Here is a 22019-nt window from a genome sequence, read left to right on the forward strand (position 1 = left end):
CTACTGAATATTTAGTGCTCTGAAATGCCTATTGTTCTTAAGATAAATCCTAATAGGTTAAATTTTGAAATTCCTAATTTGTAGCTTCTTGAAATTATTTTTTATGTATGTGGTTATATCACCAAGTTTTCTCTTTATTCTTTTCAGTTTTTGAATTTTACAGATTGATGTGGTGCCTGGGTGGCTCAGTCGGTTGGCCGTCTGACTTCAGCTCAGGTCATGATCTCATGGTCTGTGGGTTCGAGCCCCGCATCGGGCTCTGTGCTGATAGCTCAGAGCCTGAGGCCTGCTTCAGATTCTGCTTCTCCCCCTCTGTCTTCTCTCCTGCTTGTGTTCTCTCTGTCTACCAAGAATAAATTAACATTAAAAAAATTTAAAAAAATTAATTTTACAAATTGACGTTTTTTTACATTTATTTTTTTGAGAGACAGGATGAGCAGGTGAGGGGCAGAGAGAGGGGGGGACACAGAATCCAAAGCAGGTTCCAGGCTCTGAGCTGTCAGCATGGAGCCAGATGCAGGGCTCAAATCCATGAACCGTGATACTATGACCTGAGCTGAAGTCAGACACTTAACCGACTGTACCACCTCAGCGCCCCAAGAGAGTACCTTTTATGAGATTTAATGCTCTTGGCTTTTTTTTTTATAATGCATAGAATAAACTTAAATTCAGCACTGTTGCACAGTTACATACTTGTTTCTGAATGTTTTGATTTAAATGTATGGTGAGCTAGTATTTCTAAAGGAAAAAAAACAAACTTTAGTGATAAGATGAGTAAGTTCTGGGGGTCTAATGTTCAGAGATGGTGACTACACTTAACACTGTATTGTATACTTGAAAGTTGCTAAGAGAGTAGATCTCAAATGTTTTCACCATAGATAAAAAAGAATGGTAACTATGTGAAGTGATATGTGTTAACTAACTTTATTGTGGTAATTATGTCATAATACATATATATATCAAATCATCAGGTTGTACATCTTTAACTTACACAATGTTATATGTCAATTACATTTCAATAAAGCTGGAAAATAAAGCATAAAATCCCATTGATCATAGCTTTAATTAAGATATCTGTGTGTTGTGTTTTATTTTTTGTATGTTTAGGGGCCTTCAGAAGGAAGAAATTGTTTTGCTTACCCATGGAGATAGTGTAGACAAAGTAGCTGATGGATTCAAGGTTGTGGCACGTTCTGGAAACATTGTGGCAGGTGAAAATTTTAACCTTTGCAGATCTCATTTTAAAAAACTTTATCTGAAGTCTAAGAATATGTTTCTGTATAAGGCACTTAAAATTTTTTTAAGAGTTATTGTAAATGTAAGATTGAATATTAATTTATGAAGAATTCAATATTAGATTATTTAGAAGTCACTGGTTTGCTCTGAAATACTTAAAAAATTTTCATTTTTTTCTCTTTTATTTATTTTAAAATTTTAAAATTTACTTACTGTTTAATTTACATCCAATTTAGTTCGCATATAGTGCAACAGTGATTTCAGGAGTAGATTCCTTAATGCCCCTTACCCATTTAGCTCATCTCCTGTCCCACAACCCCTCCAGTAACCCTCTGTTTTCTGTATATAAGAGTCTCTTATATTTTGTCCCCCTCCATGTTTTTATATTCCTTTTGCTTCCCTTTCCTTATGTTCATCTGTTTAGTATTTTAATGCCCTCATAGGAGTGAAGTCCTATGATATTTGTGTTTCTCTGACTAATTTCGCTTAACATAATACCCTCTAGTTCCATCCATGTAGTTGCAAATGGCAAGATTTCATTCTTTTTGATTGCCAAGTAATAACTCCATTGTATATATAGACCACATCTTCTTTATCCATTCATTCATCAATGGACATTTGGGCTCTTTCCATACTTTGGTTATTGTTGATAGTGCTGCTATAAACAGTGGGGTGCCTGTGTCCTTTGAAACAGCACACCTGTATCCCTTGGGTAAATACCTAATAGGGCAATTACTGGGTTGTAGGGTAGTTCTATTTTTAATTTTTTGAGGTACCTCCATGCTGTTTTCCAGAGTGGCTGCACCAGTTTGCATTTCCACCAGGAGTGCGAAAGAGATCCTTTTTCTCTGCATTCTCTCCAATATCTGTTGCTTGAGTTGTTAATGGTAGCCATTCTGACAGGTGTGAGGTGGTATCTCATTGTGGTTTTGATTTGTATTTCTCTGATGATGAGTGATGTCAAGCATTAAAAGTTCTCCAGATGCAAGACACTGCTTTTAGAGCTCAGGAAAAATTTGAGAATGGTCTATTTTGTTTATTGTGCTTTTTTCATAATTGGGTTTTTAAATGCCTTCCTTAGGTATATATGGGCATGTATCTTGGACATTTGCAAAATACCAGTCTAAGCACTTAGGATATTTCTCTGAGGCAGGATTGGCAGACTGTGTCCTATAGCCAGTTTCTGTGGGTGTTCAGGAGCTAAATGAGGTTTATGTTATTAAGGAGTTATAATAAAAGACAGGTACTGTGTCCCATGTATGTATGTGTCCATCAGGGCCTAAAATTTTTACTGTTTAGCCCTTTGTAGAAATTTGCCAATCCTTGCTTTAAATCCATTTTTATTCTTGACTTTTTTGAGGAAGAGTAATTGATTTTCTGGAAGTTTGTGATTTTTGACATGCTTACTCGATTAGTTGAATTATCAATAATCCTGGAAGTCAGTAGAAGAAAGTAGATTTATCAATAAAGTTATTTTTGTTTGAAATGCCACACCTACACAATAAGTTGAAAAAAAGATTTGTCATGGATAAACTGAATGGAGTAATCTGCCTGCAATTACTTAATAGACTAGTACATTAACAAAGGAATGGTTGAGAATGGTTTTCATCTTGGAATGTTTTTATTTAATCTGAAAGATCAACAGTGGTAGATGGCTTATGTATTTTTATTCTTTCAGCAAATATTCGTATACCTACTTTGTGACAGTCACAGATCTAGGTGCCAAAGATAGAGTGATGAACAAACTGGAGAAAAGTCTCTGTTTAACATTCTAGTTAGAAGGAGGAATGGGACAGACATAACACAAATACAGACTATGTCAAGTGTTAGTGTTTGAGTGCATTGAAAAAAAATACAGGGAGAAGAGGAGTGTTGCAGATATGTGTGATTAAGGTGGTTACTATTTATATATAGGATATTCAGGGAAGGCATTCCTATAAAATGTTATGGGGCATGAAGAGGGAAGAGGAAATAGCAGTACAAAGCTCCTGGAATGGGACCATGTTTGAGGAACAGCAGGGAGACTATGTGGTTGCAGCAGAATAAGCCTGGGGGAGAGTGGTAGAAGATGAGGTTAGGGAGGTTTTGGGGGCCAGAACACAGGTCCTTTGAGGCCACTATGAAATTGTTGGCTTTACTTGTAGTGAGGTAGAGTTTTGAACAAAGGATAAATTTAATTTCAGGATTACCTTGGCAGCAATGAAGAGAAAAGAGGAAAGGGTCAAATGTAGAAGTATGGAGATCAGTTAGGAATCTATTGCAGCAAGAGGAGAGAACAGTGTAAGGTATAGTGTGATAGAGGTACAAGTGGTCATAAGTTACTGGTTTCTCATATAGATTTTGTACATATTTTGTTAGATTTATACCGAAGTATTTCATTTATTTGGGTGCTAATTCTATTTTCAGTTTCAAATTCCACATGTTCATTGCTGGTATATAGGAAAGCAGTGAACTTTTGTGTATTACCCTTAGATTCTGCAACCCTGCTATAATCACTTATTACTTCCTAGAGTTTTTCTGTTGATGTTTTTTTTTAGATTTTCTGTATAGATGATCATTTCATCTGAGAACAAAGACCGTTTTATTTCTTCTTTCTTAACCTGTATCCTTTTTATTTCTTCTTTCTTAACCTGTATCCTTTTTATTTCCATAGTGTTTTTTACAGTGTTTTTTGTCATTGGTTTTCAGTTTTGGTTATTTCTGTTGAGATACCCTGTAGCTGAGAGCTTCTTTCCTCAGCTCTGTCCAGTCTACTAATGAGCCCATCAAAGGCATTTCTTTTTGATCCCTTCTTAGACTTTCCATTCCTTTGCTTCCATTGCCTGTTTTTTGTTTTTTTTTTTTTTTTTTTTGAATGCTGTCTGCTTTATCCATTAGAGTCTTAGCGGCTTAATCATAGTTTTTTAAAAATGTTTATGTTTGGGAGAAAGAACGAGTGAGGGAGGAGCAGAGAGAGGGAGACAGAGCCAGATGTTGGGCTAGAACTCAAAAACTATGAGATCATAACCTGAGCTGAAGTCAGATGCTTAACCGACTGAGTTACCCAGGTATCCCAATCATAGTTGCTTTAAATCCCTTATCTGATCATGCCAACATCTCTGCAATATCTTAATCTGGTTCTGATGCTTGCTTTATCTCTTCAAACTGTGTTCTTTGCCTTTAGGATGCCTTGTAACTTTTTTTTTCTTTTTGATCGTCATACATGATGTACTTGTTAAAAGGAATTGTTGTAAATAGACTTAGTATGAGATAGTAAGGTGTGGGGTAGGAAGAGCAGCTCTCAGTTTTTTAGTAAATCTGTGTCCCTGAGCTATGGAACATTTTTCTCCCTGTTAGATGGAATGTGATGACTAGAGTGGGCTAGATTAGGATATTTCCCTTCTCACAGGTCAGTGGGCTCTGATAGAAGGCTAGCAGGTTAAATAGATGAAATAGTTTCTCCTGAGAGTAGACTTAGTTAAGAAGAACTGAATGTCCTGGTATGTTTCAAAATGGTTCCTTTTCCCCTCTCCCTGATATTTACTGTGAGAACTTGGTTGATCTCCTGTAGGTAAAATTCACAAAGGTGTGGGGGGCCCGTGATGACTGGGTCATCCTGGAATTTTTATCTCTCAGATTTTTACACTAAACCTCTAGCAATTCACTGATTATAGGTCAAGTTTCCCTACCTCAGCAGTGGTTCCTGTGGATGTTTGCACTCATGGGTAAGTTATGAATTCTCTGTGCTCATCTGCAGTCTCTCCAAGGGCAGTGGTTAGCTTTCCGTTTATTGTTAGGACATAGCAATGTCCTTTAGGTTCTTACGTGCTGGACTGGATACTGGAAGTGAGACTGGATTCTGATAGGTTTTGAAAGGAGAGACAAAGGAATTGCTGTTGGATTGCATGTGAAGTGGGGAACAAAGGGTATAATTGGGCTTTAACTCCCAAGTTTTATGTATGGTCTGAGCATCCAGAAAGGCAAGTTTTTTGTTTACCTGATGGGTAAGAATGCAGTCATGTGGATTTGTGTATTAAATTCAAGATGCCTTATTAATCATAGAAATAAAGATATGAGTAAACAGTTGTATATATGTAAATCTAGACTATAGAGTAGAAAATTGGGCTGGAGGTATAAATTTGGTGGTGTACCATCATATGGGTAGAATTTAAAGCCATGAGTGATAGATCACTCCATGTATAGAGAAGAGATTTAAGTGCTGGGTACTGGGCAGCTTTCATGTGTAGAAACGGATAAGATGAGGAGGAACCAACAAAGATTGAGAAGGAGCAGTGAAATAAGTAATGAACCACGAGAGAATGGTGTCGTGGAATAGAACCCAAGCAAAGAAGGTGTGAGGTTCTGGGGAGCCTGGGTGGCTCACGTGGTTAAGCGTCTGACTTCGGCTCGGGTCATGATCTCAGGGTTTGTGAGTTCAAGATCCGCATTGGGCTCTGTGCTGACAGCTCAGAGCCTGGAGGCTGCTTTGGATTCTGTCTCCCTCCCTCTCTTTCCCTCCCCTGCTCAGGCTCTGTCTCTGTCTCTCTCAAAACTGAATAAATTTAAAAAAAATGTGTGGTTCCTTGGTGTAGTAGAACAAGTATGAGTTAGCTTGCTAGGCCTGATTTAACTACTTAACTAGGTGTACGTTTCTTGATATCTCAGAGCCGTAAACAGGAGTAATACTTGTCCATGGAAAACATTTAGCCTAATGCCTGTTGCTTAGTAGGTAATCAATAATTTCAGAAACACATTAGCCAAATCAGTGAAGTTACATCTGTGGTTAATAGTATCTAAGAAAGGAGTAGTTAGAATATTCTCACAGGCCTAATACATGAATTTTTTTTAACACATAAAATTGGTAGCTGCACATTGCATCTGAGAGCCAAAATTGAGTTGTTATTGTATGAAGTAGACAAAATAATCTGGGTGAAGTTGAAGGTACTATGAAATAATCTCTAGGATTTTTCACTGTCACAAATAAAGACCTTTTAAGAATTATGGCAGTGTAGTTTTTGTTTTATGTGTTTTTTCCCCCTGTAGCTAAAAATGCAGTAATTTTGTATCAGTTTTCATATTTATAGAGGAAGATATTATGAAGAAAACTATGGGTACTTAGTTGAGTCTTCAACATGAAAAAATTTTAATTTGTGATTATTTTCTCTTTAAAGGTATAGCAAACGAGTCTAAAAAATTATATGGAGCACAGTTCCATCCTGAAGTTGGCCTTACAGAAAATGGGAAAGTAATACTGAAGAACTTCCTCTATGATATAGCTGGCTGCAGTGGGACCTTCACTGTGCAGAACAGAGAGCTTGAGTGCATTCGAGAGATCAAAGAGAGAGTAGGCACATCAAAAGTTTTGGTAAGGAATTTACATCTGAAAGTCAACAAATTTATGTCGATAATAGAACTCAGAGCTGGCTTCTCACCACAGCCCTTAAATGTTGCCTGGATGATTGGGTGCTTTGTGAGTTGAGCTGGTTCAGAGTGCTTTTTCAATGACCATACATACATTGTGCTAAAAACTGTTTTTAAAGGTAATGATTTAAGGTGATAGGTTTTTTTCTACTCAATTTGATTTTTCTTTTAATCTCACCTTGTAGGTTTTACTCAGTGGTGGAGTTGACTCGACAGTTTGTACAGCTTTGCTGAATCGTGCTTTGAACCAAGATCAAGTCATTGCTGTGCACATTGATAATGGCTTTATGAGAAAACGAGAAAGCCAGTCTGTAGAAGAGGCCCTCAAAAAGCTTGGGATCCAGGTCAAAGGTATTGATGAACCCCAGAAGAGTTAATATATATGTAAGGACTTATTATCAAATCAAACTAGCCTTATGGTATGAGTGAGCTCATTGCCTTAACTAAGTACAGGTTTCCCCAGTAAGCTTATGAGGACATTTTTTACTTTTACATTATAATTACCTGTTTCAAGAGGGTTCCCAGTATAAATTTTAAAACTTGATTATTCCTAGTGTTATATACAAATAACTAAAATTCCAGCTACCGTTTTGTTCTCTTCTGTTCATATCTCTTTTTGAGTTATCTTTTCCCATCTATAATATTATTTATGGATGAAAATTTCCAAGTGTTTCTAAAAGTATGGATATACAGATTATTTTACAAACTGAAAGACTTATATAGAGGAGTGAAGAGTCTGTAGTCAACTTTTTTCCTAGTTTTATTGAGAAATAATTGATATACATCACTGTATAAAACTATAGCATGATGATTTTATATACATCTTGACAAGATTATCACAGTAGTTCCAGTTTATATCCATCTTCTCATATAGGGACATTAAAATAAAAGGGAAAAATTTTTATGATGTGAACTCCTAGGATTTACTTTTTTAACTACTCTGTGTATTAGTTAGCAGTATTAGCTATATTGGTCATGTTGTATAGTATAGCCTTACTCATCTTGTAACTGGAAGTTTGTATCTTTTAACCACCTTCGTCCAATTCCCCTTCTCCCCACTCTCCACCTCTGATAGTAAGTCTGATCTCTTTTTCTTTGGGTTTGGTTTTTTAGATTCTACATATAAGTGAGATCATACTGTATTTGTCTTTCTCTATCTGACTTATTTCTCTTAATGTTAATACCTTTAGGGTCCACGCATGTTGTCACATATGGTAGGATTTTTTTATGGAAGAATAATTTCCATTGTGTGTGTGTATATATATATATATATATATATATATATATATATACACCACATTTTTATTATTCACTCATTGATGGACACTTTGGTTGTCTTCATATCTTAGCTATTGGAATTAATGCTGCTGTGAACATGGGAATTCAGATAACCTTTTGAGTGCTTACATTTCCTTTGGATATATTCCCAGAAATGGAATTCCTGGATCACATGACAGTTTTATTTTTAATTTTTTGAGGATCCTCCAAACTCTTTTATATCGCGCTATACCAATTTACAATTCTACCAGCATTACACAAGGATTCCCTTTTCTCCACACCCTCACATTTGCTATCTCTTATCTTTTTGATGATGGCCGTTCTGACAGGAATGAGGTGATACCTCATTGTCATTTTAATTAGCATTAATCTAATAGCTGGTGACACTGAGCTTCTTTCTATGTACCTGTTGGCCTTTTGTATATCTTTTTTGGAGAAATGTCCATTCAGATCCTCTGTCCATTTTTTGATTGAACTTCTTGTGTTTTTGCTGTTGAGTTGTAGAAGTTCTTTATATATTTTGGTTATTAACCCCTTATCACTTAAATGGTTTGCAAACATTTTTTCCCATTTTGTAGATTGTCTTTTTTTTCTTTTTTAATAATGTTTATTTATTTATTTTGAGAGAGTGAGTGAGCATGAGCCACGGAGAGGTAGAGAGAAAGTGGGGAAGACAGAGAATCCCAAACAGCATAAATCTCTGCTCCGCATGGAACCAAGCTGTGGGGCTCGATCTCACAACGGTGAGATAATTACCTGAGCCAAGTTGAGTTGGATGGTTAACTGACTGAGCCACCCAGAAACCCCTGTTAGTTGTGCTTTTACTTTATTGATGGATTTCTTTTTCTGTGCAGAAGCTCTTAGTTGGATGTTGCCCCACCTGTTCGTTTTTTATCTGTTGCTTGTGCTTTAAGGGTCCTGTCCAAAAATTCATTAACAAGACGCAGGAAAAGAACTTTATTTCTGTGTTTTTTCCTAGGGCTTTCATGATTTCAGGTCTTATATTGAGGTTTTTAATCTATGTTGAGTTAACTTTTCTGAGTAGTGAAAGGTAGGGGTCCAGTTTCTTATTTTTACATTTATATATTCCATCACCATTTAGTCTATCACCATTTATTGAACAGACTGTCTTTTCTCTGTTGAGTGTTGTTGGCTCCCTTATCAAATATTAGTTGACTATGCTTGGGTTTATTTCTGGACTCTTGATTCTGTTACATTTGTCTGTTTATGCCAATACCATACTGTTTGGATGATTATAGTTTTATAGTATAGCTAGAAATCAGGAAGTGTGATACTTCCTCCTTTGCTCTTCTTTCTCAGGATTTCTTTAGCTATTTGGGGTCTTTTGTGGTTACACATATATTTTAGGTTACACATATATTCTAGTTCTGTTTAAAAAAAATCCTATTGAATTCTTGGTAAGGGTTGCAGTGAAGCCATAGATGGCTTTTGGTAGTATTGACATTTTAACAGTATTTTTCTAACCCATTTATCCATTATTTTTCCATTTCTTTGTGTCTCCTTTGATTTCTTATTATCAGTATCTTGTAGATTTCATAGTAGAGATTTTTTGCTTTCTTAAATTTACTTCTAAGAATTATTGTTTTTGAGGGGCGCCCGGGTGGCTTAGTCGGTTAAGCGTCCGACTTTCGCTCAGGTCATGATCTCGCGGTTCGTGGGTTCAAGCCCCGCGTCGGGCTCTGTGCTGACTGCCAGCTCAGGGCCTGGAGCCTGTTTCAGAGTCTGTGACTCCCTCTCTCTGACCCTCCCCTGCTCACACTGTCTCTCTCTCTCTCTCTCTCTCTCCTAGAAATAAATAAACCATTAAAAAAAATTTAAAAAAAAAAAAAGAATTATTGTTTTTGATACTGTTGTAAGTGGGATTGATTTCTGTATGGTTTCTTTTTTTTTTTTTTGGAAAATTTGTTAATGTATAGAAACTACCGATTTTTGTATGTTAGTTTTGTATCTCGCAACTTTACTGAGTTCAGTGATCCTTTGTAATAGTTTTTTGGTTGAATCTTTAGGGTTTTCTCAGTATAAAGTCCTGTCATCTGCAAATCCTGACAGTTTGTTTTTCCCCTTTCCAATTCTGATACCTTTTATTTCCTTTTCTTGACTGACTTTTCTAGCTAGGACTTGTAGTACTTACATTGAATAGGATTGGTGAGAGTGGGCACCCTTGTCTTGTTCCTGGTATTAGAGGGAAAGCTTAACTTAACACCATTGAGTATGATATAACTGTGGACTTGTTGTATGTGGCCTTTGTTATGGTGAGATATGTTAACTCCTGTGCCTAATTTGTTAAGAGTATAGTCACTTTTAATTTTTTTTTATTTTTAAAATTTACATCTAAGTTAGCATACTGCTATAATGGTTTCCAGATTGAACAGATTCCAGTGATTCATCCCCTATGTGTAACACCCAGTGCTCATCCCAACAAGTGTCCTCCTTAATGCTCCTTGCCCATTTAGCCCATCCCCCCACCACCCCTCCAGTAACCCCCAGTTTGTTCTCTGTATTTAAGAGTCTCTTATGTTTTGTCCCCTCCCTGTTTTTATATTATTTTTGCTTTCCTTCCCTTATATTAATCTGTTTTGTATCTTAAAGTCCTCACGTGAGTGAAGTCATATGATATTTGTCTTTCTCTGACTAATTTCATTTAGGGTAATACCTTCTGGTTCCATCCACGTAGTTGCAAATGGCAAGATTTCATTCTTTTTGATTGGCGAGTAATACTCAGTTGTGTATATGTATACCACATCATCTTTATCCATTTATCCATCAATGAGCATTTGAGCTCTTTCCATACTTTGGCTATTGTTGATAGTGCTGCTGTAAACACTGGACTGCATATGCCCCTTCAAAACAGTATACCTATATCCTTTGGGTAAATACCTAGTAGTGCAGTTGCTGGGTCTTAGGGTAGTTCTGTTTTTAACTTTTTGAGAAACCTAGTCACTTTTTTAAGTCCACTAGTAAACTTCTAAATAAAATTTTTTTTAATGCTTATTTGTTTTGAGAGAGAGGGAGAGCACGAGTGAGCATGAGTGGGGGAGGGGCAGAGAGAGGGGAAGACAGAATCTGAAGCAGGCTCCAGGCTCTGAGCTGTCAGCACAGAGCTGACGCGGGGCTGGAGATCATCCAATTGTGACCCGAAGTCCAATGTTTAACTGACTGAGACACCCTAAACTTTTTAAGTCTTGACTGCATTTACATTTGTGGCTATCTTTAATACTTAAAAAAATTTTTTTAATGTTTATTTTTGAGAGAGAGAAAGATAGAGCGAGCGAGAGCACAAGTGAACATGAGCAGGGGAAGGGCAGAGAAAGAAGGAGACACAGAATCTGAAGCAGGTTCCAGGCTCTGAGCTGTCAGCACAGAGCCCTATGCGGGCCTCAAACCTATGAACTGTTGAGATCATGACGTGAGCTGAAGTCAGAGGCTTCACCAGCTGAGCCACCCAGGAGCCCCTGTCTTTAATACTTTTTATTTATTTATTTTTTTTTATTTTTTTATTTATTTTTTTAAAATGTTTTATTTATTTCTAGGAGAGAGAGACAGCGTGAGCAGGGGAGGGTCAGAGAGAGAGGGAGTCACAGACTGAAACAGGCTCCAGGCTCTGAGCTGGCAGTCAGCACAGAGCTTAACGCGGGGCTTGAACCCACAAACCGCGAGATCATGACCCAAGCGAAAGTCGGAAAGTCGGATGCTTAACCGACTAAGCCACCCAGGCGCCCCTTAATACTTTTTAAAAACAGGGTGTAATCAATAGTTACATTGGAATCAAGTCCATACTTCAATGATACAAACCATGCATATTATTGAATTAGTTGAAATTGATGCTAGAAGGTTGAATGTAAAACGAAAACTTGTAGTTAAACATGAAGTGTAGATGAGTCTATTTCTTTCTCTTTTTTTTTTTTTTTAATATTTTTATTTATTTCTAGGAGAGAGAGAGAGAGCGTGAGCAGGGGAGGGTCAGAGAGAGAGGGAGACACAGACTCTGAAACAGGCTCCAGGCTCTGAGCTGGCAGTCAGCTCAGAGCCCGACACGGGGCTCGAACCCACGAACCGCAAGATCATGACCTAAGCGAAAGTTGGACGCTTAACCGACTAAGCCACCCAGGCGCCCCTATTTCTTTTTCTTTTGAAACTTCACTAAAATAACATTATAGGCATAAAACAAATATAATGCCACAGGGCAAGGAATAGTGGAGGTGATAGCAGTCTCCTGGTGTAACAAAATTTGGAAGGTGGAAAGCAGATGGATAATGTGGATTTTCTCTGATAAACTACTGGTCCTTAACCAGGATCCCTCACTAGCCAAGCTTTTTCCAAAACGCTGGAATGGATCCTAGTAGTGTCTTCACATAGTCTTATATTGTTGTGAAAGATGCAAGTAAGATCTTTTAATAATTTGTTATTAATTAAATTCATTTTGTCTTTCCACCCTAACTGGAGCTTTTTTGGTGGTGTCGAAGTGACTGCAGGAATTTTGGAATTAGGCTAAGAAAAAGTTCAGTTGGACACATTTACTTTGGGTTTAGTGGCATAAATGTGATTTGTAATAATTTTTGTGTTTTGTGTGTGGTTAAGTTTGTGTTAGCCATCCTTGTGATTTTAAAAAATACCTTAGTGTTACTGATTTTCTTTAAAAAAAATTTTTTTTAATGTTTACTTGTTTTTGAGAGAAAGAGTGTGAGCAGGGAAGGGTCATTAGAGAGAGAGGGAAACACAGAATCAGAAGCAGGCTCCAGGCTCTGAGCTGTTAGCACAGCACAGGGGAGGAAGCTAATAAAGGTGAGAGTTGTGGGGAGGCTCAGGATTTGACTTCCCTGTGTGGTGTAGTTTTCTGGGTGATCCTAAAACAGATTGGTTGAAAATCTGAGAAGGAGATCCTTTTCCTTTACATAGGAATAAACTGCTGCTATTTTTCTGCATCAGAAGACTGGATTTATTCTTTAGAGAGGCTAAATAAAAGACACTTTAGATTTGGGCATATCAATTCCAGGCATAGTTGAGGGTAGAAGTAAGATTCTACATAACAAACAGTAAGGTTAAGCAAAAATCTGTATACTGAATGGCTACTCTCTCTCCTTGCCACTTTCTATGTTCTGTTGTCAGAATGCTGATAGGAGATTGGGGGTGTCTTTTTGGGGTAATTGACCAGTTTAAGAGACAGAGCTGCAAATTCATGGCTGTGTCCCAGTGAAATAGCCAGTTGTATTTCAGTGAAGCTCACCAATTGTTCAGCCTTCCAAATGAGATCTTAGTTAATTTTTAAGTAGCTTGCTCTTTAAAAATAGAAGGACAACCAGAGATTGTTACATATATGTTGATAAACATCAGTATTTCAAGAGACTAGTTAATTCAGTGTGCAGTCCTGAGGACTTTGATCCCCGTATGTGAACCATTGCTTTCAATTCCCTTGGGGCTGTGCTTTTTCCTTTAGCATTTCCATGTTGCTCTGATGGGGCATTGAATACAGAGAAAGCAGCCAGCATAATTTATAAAGTCATCACCTTAGATTTTTAAATGGCACAAGATTCTCAAAAGAACAAAATTTAATGAGTGCCTGTGTCTAGACACTGTTAATCATGGTTTGTTGGTAGTTTTGTAATATGGAGGCAGGGTGTAAGGGTGATCAAAAGATCCACCTAGGTTTTCTTTCTGTAGTTTGACCTGTTATTTATGTTTTTTAAAATGTTCTATTTTAATACGTGCTTCTCCCTTCTCCTTCAGTGATAAATGCTGCTCATTCTTTCTACAACGGAACAACAACTCTACCAATATCAGATGAAGATAGAACTCCACGAAAAAGAATTAGCAAAACGTTAAATATGACTACAAGTCCTGAAGAGAAAAGAAAGATTATTGGAGATACTTTTGTTAAGGTAGTTTTTTTAATATCCACATTGTATACTAATTTTGGTGTGAATTTTCGTATTTGTTTTTCCTTGTTATTACATCAAATAATCAAGTTTACTACCTAATTTTATTTATTTTTTAGGTTAAGAATTTTAGTGCGTGTTGCTGTTCTACTGACTGGTAGAAATTATTTTATGTCTTAAGAAACATGTATACTTATGTTGCCAGGCTATTATTTTAACTATTTACGAATAGATATTTTCAACTGATACTGGACTTTTGTTCTTTGGATATTTCAGTGGCTACTTTTTAGGCTTTTGAATGCCTGATGTTTTGAATCTTTCTAAAGCAGATGTTCTTAATTTACTTTTGAGAGTTGGTATGGATTTTATTTCTTGGTCAGGATTGCAAAAGGACTCTGAGGAATTTTGCTGAAAGGATAAAAAAGACTGCTACCTTTTTAAAAGATTTGTCTCTTAAAAGGCTGTTTTTCTCTTCTTCGTTATAGATTGCCAATGAAGTGATTGGAGAAATGAACCTGAAACCAGAGGAGGTTTTCCTTGCCCAAGGTACTTTACGGCCTGATTTAATTGAAAGTGCTTCCCTTGTTGCAAGTGGTAAAGCTGAACTCATCAAAACTCATCACAATGACACAGAGCTTATCAGAAAGTTGAGAGAAGAGGTAAGAGCTTCTGAGAACTTTACCATAAAGCCTTTCTCCCTCACCCCTCCCCGAATCATTTTTAATTGTACAGCTCAGTAATATTAAGTATATTTGCATTGTTGTGAGACAGAGCTCCATAATGTTTTCATCTTGTAAAACTGAAACTTTATATACCCACTGAACAACAGCTACCCTCTTCTTCCTCTTCCCAACACCTGGTAATCAACCATTCTACTTCCCGTCTCCATAAATCTGACTGCTTTAGATACTCCATCTAAGTGAAATCATATAGTATTTGTCTTTTTGTAGCTGGCTTATTTCATTTAGCTTGCGTCCTCAGGGTTCATCTGTGTTGTAGCATGTGACAGAATTTCTTTCCTTTTTAAGGCTAAATAACATTTTATTGTATGTGTACACATTTTGTTCATTTAACACATTTTGTTCATTTAGCTGTCAATGGACATTTGGGTTGCTTCCACTTTTTGGCTATTGTGAATTGTGCTGCTATGCACATGAGTTGGCAAATATCTCTTGGAGACCCTGCTTTCAGTAGTTTTGGCTATATACAAGAAGTGCTGGATCATAGTAGCTCTATTTTTCTAAAGACGTTATTTTTAAGTGATATCTAACCCCATCATGGGGCTTGAACTTCTGACCCTAAAATCAAGAGTTGCATGCTCTGCTAAGTGAGCCAGCTAAGTGCTCCATTGTTCTTTTTTTTAATTTTTAAAAGGAACTTCGTAATAGTTCCATGACAGTTACACCATATTATAATCCACCACCAGTGCATAAGTGTTTCTATTTAACCCACAGAGTTGTCAACAATTGTTATTCTCCCTGCTTTTTATTTTGATAATTCATACTATTAAGATGGCTATTATCTCTCTTTATTTTAGTCATTTTAGTGGATGAGAAGTGGTATCTCATTGTGATTTTGATTTGTATTTTCTTAATAACTAATGATGTTAAGCATCTTTTTATGTGCTTACTAGATATTTGTATGTCTTCTTAGGAGAAATATCCAGAACTTTTGCACATTTTTTAAAAAGTTTGTTTATTTATTTATTTTTTTTAAAGTTTATATATTCATTTTGAGAGAAAGTGACCAGGGAAGGGACAGAGAGAATCCCAAGCTGACAGCACAGAGTCCAGTGTGGGGCTTGAACTCATGAACCATGAGATTATGACCTGAGCTGAAATTGAGAATCAGGCATTTAACTGATGGAGCAGTGCAGGTGCCCCAAAAGTTTATTTTTGAGAGAGAGAGAGAGCATGCGCATGCACATGAATGTGAATAATGGAAGGACAGAGAAAGAATCACAAGCAGGGCTCAGTCGCACAAACCGTGAGATCATGATCTGAGCTTAAATTACTGAGCCATCCAGGTTCCCCCAGATCTTCTGCACACTTTTAATTGGTTTGTCTTTTTATTACTGAATTGTAAGTGTTCTTTATGCACTCTAATTGTAGATCCTTTGTCAGGTATGATTAGGTTGTCTTTTCACTTACTTGATAGTATCATTTGGAGAACTTTAATTTTGAAACACTAGTAATGTATTTTTGTTTTTTATTAAAAAAATTTTTTTTAATGTTTGTTTATTCTTAGGTGATAGAGACAGAGCATGAGCAGAGGAGGGGCAGAGAGAGAAGGAGATACAGAATCTGAAACAGGCTCCAGGCTCCAAGCTGTCAGCAGCACAGAGCCTGACGCAGGGCTTAGACTCACAAACCGTGAGATCGTGATCTGAGCTGAAGTCAGATGCTCAACTGACTGAGCCACCCAGGCGCCCGTTAAATTTTTTTTTTAATGTTTATTTTTGAGAGTGAGAGACAGCATGAGAGGGTGAGGGGCAGAGAGAGAGGGAGACACAAAATCCGAAGCAGGCTCCAGGCCCTGAATTGTCAGCACAGAGCCCGACGCACGGGCTCATGAACTGTGGGATCATGACCTGAGCCGAAGTCGGATGCTTAACCTACTGAGCCACTCAGGCGCCCCAGCTTGGTAATGAGAACTAGATCAGAGATGGTGGGTAGGACTGCTCTGATTTATTTATATTTGCAAGTTTTATGTTTAAAATGTGTTTTAAAGATCAGTAGAATATTCATCTGTTTTCTTATAAGCATATGGGAGGAGACCCTTTAAAATATGAAATTTTAGATGATATTTTAATCTAATGTAAAAGACAACAGGAAAGGCCAATAATTTGTCACTCCTTATTTTCCATGTCATTTTGGTTACTAATTTGTATTAATTGGCTTTCTGCTTCTGTAGGGAAAAGTAATAGAACCTCTGAAAGACTTTCATAAAGATGAAGTAAGAATTTTAGGCAGAGAACTTGGACTTCCAGAAGAGTTAGTTTCCAGGCATCCATTTCCAGGTAAAAAAAACAACAAAAAAAAGACACTTGAATTTCTCAATTTGCCATTAGACCTTCATGTTGAAGAAAGATCAATTCAGACAATTTTGAAATAATTTATCATCTCAGGGAATATGTAACTTTAGAGAAAGGAAAGGGTGTGTAGGGAATAAAATTCTTCTTAGTATCTATTGTATATACTTCATGTTCTTACATAATCATTTTCCATTGTATTTATATATATTGCACCAGCCCAATGAGTCTGGCCTATGATGTTGCCATCAGATGAGAAATACAAGGCATAGAGATATTTTAATAACATTGCCACACAAGAGCTGCAATTTATATGTTCTTTCTACTGTACCATGATGTATTAAACTCATCATTTAAAGGTTAAAATGTGGTTCTCTTAAATCCTAATTCTATGGCTGAATGGATGAGTTACTTCTTTGCATAGTGCTGTATGTAACTAATCTGTGACCAAATAAAAAGTACATTGTTTAAATAGCCATTTGCTGCTGTCACATAGAAAAATAACTAATTAGAGGTGGTATTTGTTTAAATTTAGGACAGAGAGTCTTAAACTGTTTTTGTTATAAGTTCTTGACCTTGGGTAAGTCTTGTACCTCAGTTTCTGGCTCATTATAATAGTTATTAGGTGATGAGTTACAAGATAGTCAAATTAAAAAAGACAGTAAAGGTTAACATTTCTTAAATACTAGTGAGTGCTAGGCATTCTGCTAAATAATTTACATATACTGTCTCATTTGATCCTCACAATAGAAACCACCATTATTCTTTTTCATAAAGGAGGAAATTTTAGGGGCAGAGCCCAGTTTGCCCAAAGTTAATACAGATTAGGTGTGGAGCCAGGATTCTAGCCCCGATGGCCTCGCCTCAGAGCTTGTACTTTTGAATACCACAGTGGTCCCATAAACTGTGTGACAGAGGTATAACTCCTGTGGTAATTCATGTTGTTTGTGTCAATAAACTTCAAATCTAGGAATTCCAGATGCTCAGCTCCTAACCTTTGTGTTGGCAAAGGATTATGTATGAATGTAATGGAGGGAGGCCAAGTGGTCCTGTGTCCTTGGTTATCATTTCATTAGATTCACTTGACTTTTTTATTTTTAAGTTTATTTATTTTTTTTGAGAGAGAGAGCATACAATTGGCGAGAGAGAGAGAGAGAGAGAGAGAGAGAGAATGAGAATCCCAAACAGGCTCCTTGCTGATAGTACAGAGCCTGACCCAAGGGCTTGAACCCATGAACTGTGAGATCATGACCTGAACTGAGATGAAGAGTTGAATGCTTAACTGACTGAGCCACCCAGGCGCCCCATAGATTCACTTGACTTGTAAAAATCTATTTTATATATTGGAATTTTTTTATTATGTAAGATTTCTTTAGTAAAAAATATTGTGCTGCTATAAAAAAAATGCATACTTTGTTTTTATCCTTTTAAGTATTTGATGAAATAGAAACACCAGTTCACATTTTTGTAATTAAACACTCTGTTGTACTTTTTTTTTTTTAAACAACATACTCTTCTTCCTAAAAGTAGATTGGTAGTTGAACCTGGGTGATGAGTAATAAGGTGGTTCATTACACACTACTCTTTATTTTTGTATGTTTAAAAAATTTCTAATAAGTTTATAAAAAAAGATTGGCACATACACTGTGAATTAAAAATTTTCATTGGAGATTATTATGACAATAGTGGACTATCAAAAATAGATAAAAATCCTTGATGTAAAGAGAATTGAAGCGTTCTAAAAAATGATGAGTTGGATGGGAACTTCATAGTCACATTTGAAATTAAACACTTTAAAAAAACTAAACTGTGGTTATATGTCAGTTATAATTCAGTAAATTTCGAAAAAACAATGGCCAATGGATTTTAATATTTGGAAGGATTTTATATTAGAACTGATATTTTTATATTAAATATTTATATAAAATAAAATTTATATTAAATGCCACTGTTACTATTGTCTTTAGGTCCTGGCTTGGCAATCAGAGTAATATGTGCTGAAGAACCTTATATTTGTAAGGATTTTCCTGAAACCAACAATATTTTGAAAATAGTAGCTGATTTTTCTGCAAGTGTTAAGAAGGTAATAATTTGCATTGAGTTTCTATATTATAGGAGTTTTAAATAGACACAGCTAATCAGTATAAGGAATTGGATGGATTCTCACAGTACTGTGGTAATTACAGTGAATTTGTTAGTTTCATTTTTTGAAAATTCAGAGTAATTTAAAATGTTAAGTGACTCTAAAGAAAATATTCTACAGAGACTCTCAAATGCAGACTTCTCTGTTCAGCCATATAACAGATTAGACAGCTTGAATCGCTATACCTGCTAGATATAAGAGGGTGTTTAAAAATGTTTTATACATAGTACAAGAAAATACGGAAAGACATTTTAACTCCAAACTGAGACTAAGTCTCCCAGTCCTTCCATAGATTTGGTGCCTCAAATCATAATCTGTGTGGTCTGAAAAACTGCAGGCAAGAATTCCAATTTAAAGTGAAGCTTGATTGCTCGTGCTTCCAGGTGTCAGGCTTAGCATAAATTCTCTTTGCAGTGTCTTCAACTGGACCTTAAAAGATTGATGCATATATAGTTCCAACAAATATATATGAACTTAAAATTTTTTAAAATTGCAAAGTATATATCAAAGTAAGGCAACATAAATGAAAGCTAGTGGAAATAACTGCCAGAACAAGACTTTCAAACACTGTTTGGATACTGGTGTTTGTAGATAGTGTAAAATATGTAGAATTGAAAGAAGCACAGAATAATAAGAATAAGGTATATGATAAATGACTGGGCAGCTTTGAAAAAAAATTAATTTCTAGGAATGAAAATAACTGAAATTAAAAACACCTAAAGAAAGAAGTCATGAACTCAAAGACCGATGTTAAGAAATTGTCCAGAAATTAGAACAGAGTATCAAAGAGAAAATATGGATAGAAGAGGTTAAAATAGAATGAGAAGGTCAACTTGAACATATGTCCAAGGAGGAGATAATAGATGAAAGTATTTGAATTCCTCCACACTGGTGGAAGACCCCATGCCTCAGTTTGAGGAAATGTAACACATCTCAATTAGAATAATGGGAAGAAAACCTGATACTTCATAGACATATCTAGCAAAACAGCAGTCTGCCAAAGACAGAGCAGCTATAGAGAAAAGATGGATTACCCTCAAATGTAAAGGCTTACACTGAAAGTAATGGTAACAGCAAGAAGATTTCAAAGTGCCAAGAGAAAATAATCCTGAATAGTGAACAGATGAGCTGTCTTCTTCTTCTTTTTTTTTTTTTTTTTTAAATGTTTTATTTATTTCTAGGAGAGAGAGACAGCGTGAGCAGGGGAGGGTCAGAGAGAGGGAGACACAGAATCCAAAGCAGGCTCCAGGCTCTGAGCTAGCAGTCAGCACAGAGCCCGAAGCGGGGCTCGAACCCACGAACCACGAGATCATGACCTAAGCGAAAGTCGGACACTTAACCGACTAAGCCACCCAGGCGCCCCAAGATGACCTGTCTTCTAAGAACTAGGGCAACATAAAGACATTTTTATATAAAATGAATTTACTACTAACAGTCCGTTACTTAAGGAACTAAAAGCATTGCTTCTCAACCTGAAATAAACATAGGCTATATAATAAAAATAATGGTCTCTAATTTTTGTTGTTTAATTTTTTTTAATGTCTTATTTATTTCTGAGAGAGAGAGACAGACAGACAGACAGCGTGAGCAGGGGAGGGTCAAAGAGAGAGGGAGACACAGAATCCGAAACAGGCTCCAGGCTCTGAGCCGGCTGTCGGCACAGAGCCCAACGCAGGGCACGAACCCACAGACTGTGAGATCATGTCCTGAGCCGAAGTTGGACGCCCAACCGACTGAACCACCCAGGCGCCCCTGTTGTTTGTTTAAAGATACTATAACAGTATACATCTAAAATAGCATATAAGCCCTAGGGATTTGAATTAAAGCATTCAAAGATGCTTGTATTGTGCTAGGACAGAGAGATTGATTCTCTTTTGTTAAGTATCCATGTTAACACTTAAGGGGAACTGCTAAAAGAATAAAAATATGGGAGATAACTTCAAAACCAGGAAAGAGAAATAGGTGGGGGAAATAGTTTAGAAAAATGTAAGAAAGAAGAAAGAGTGGGACAAATGGAAATTACTAAATAAAATGGTAGAATGAAATCCAACCATGTTTTTAACCCACAGTTAAAAGGACTAACATTTCTAGTTATGATATAGATTGTCAAACTAGATTGAGAAGTAAAATCTAATTATAGTCTATTTACTTAGAGATAGAAGGAATGAAAGTAAAAGAATGAAGGAGCATATACCAGGCAAATACACCCAAAAAGGAAACAGGTGAAGATAATACTAATTTTAGGCAAAAGTAACTATGGTAAAAAGTTTTAATATGAGGAAAAAGTTTGAGTCACGTGAGGTATGTCCCTTGGCTGATGATGAAGATTAAATCCTCAAAGTATATACTCTGTATTTCTCACCCTGATACTTAACTTTTCACAGCCCTGGCCCTTAGGAGTGGAATTCTGATATATTGTATGACACACACAGGTCAAAGAGAAATATCAAATAGGATCTATTGCTGTAAACCAGCAGGTGTAGATACATAAGCGAGTAATAGATACCAAAAGAATACCTTATTTCTTGAAACTCTAAGAAATAATCTATTTTGTTTTTCTCAGCCACATACGCTATTACAAAGAGTCAAAGCTTGTACAACAGAAGAGGATCAGGAGAAGCTGATGCAGATAACAAGTATGCATTCGTTGAATGCCTTCCTGCTGCCAATTAAAACTGTAGGTGTGCAGGTGAGTTGTGTGGATCCACTGACCTGTGACAAAACTTTCTGCAGTTTGTTCTTTCCATTGTTACTGAAATAGGAATGACTTAGGAAAAAGAAATATGTAAGTAAGTTTATACATCAAATTTAGAAATGTAAATGTTTATGGAGTAAATAATGTTATAGGAAGTAGAAATTCAGGCTGAGATTTTGTAGTTTAGGAACATCTGCCCTCTCCAACTAAAAGTAAAACTTTGAACAGTGATTTGCTATCCAGTTGGCTTGCTTGCTTCTGCCTTGAAGGGCAGGTACCAGGAAGTCATGTCGCCCTGTATGCTTCTTGGTGTGGAAATGTGTGGAAATACATTTTTATGTA

The 22019-nt window shown here is 36.4% G+C and overlaps 1 protein-coding gene across 5 annotated transcripts in view; it reads left to right on the forward strand.

Annotated features, from left to right (window-relative positions):
• Nucleotides 1-22019, forward strand: part of GMPS (guanine monophosphate synthase) — an 88054-nt gene that overhangs the window by 53391 nt on the left and 12644 nt on the right. For all 5 annotated transcript variants that reach the window (XM_039236046.1, XM_039236042.1, XM_039236045.1 and 2 more), the window contains 8 exons: nt 1108-1211; nt 6387-6580; nt 6822-6987; nt 13660-13811; nt 14294-14467; nt 16722-16827; nt 18807-18922; nt 21546-21671. In XM_039236046.1, the coding sequence (XP_039091977.1) occupies nt 1108-1211; nt 6387-6580; nt 6822-6987; nt 13660-13811; nt 14294-14467; nt 16722-16827; nt 18807-18922; nt 21546-21671 (1138 nt within the window). The remainder of the gene's footprint in view (nt 1-1107; nt 1212-6386; nt 6581-6821; nt 6988-13659; nt 13812-14293; nt 14468-16721; nt 16828-18806; nt 18923-21545; nt 21672-22019) is intronic.

Source organism: Hyaena hyaena, unplaced genomic scaffold (assembly GCF_003009895.1).
Source record: "Hyaena hyaena isolate Hyena2069 unplaced genomic scaffold, ASM300989v1 scaffold_105, whole genome shotgun sequence".
Taxonomy (NCBI): Eukaryota; Metazoa; Chordata; class Mammalia; order Carnivora; family Hyaenidae; genus Hyaena; species Hyaena hyaena.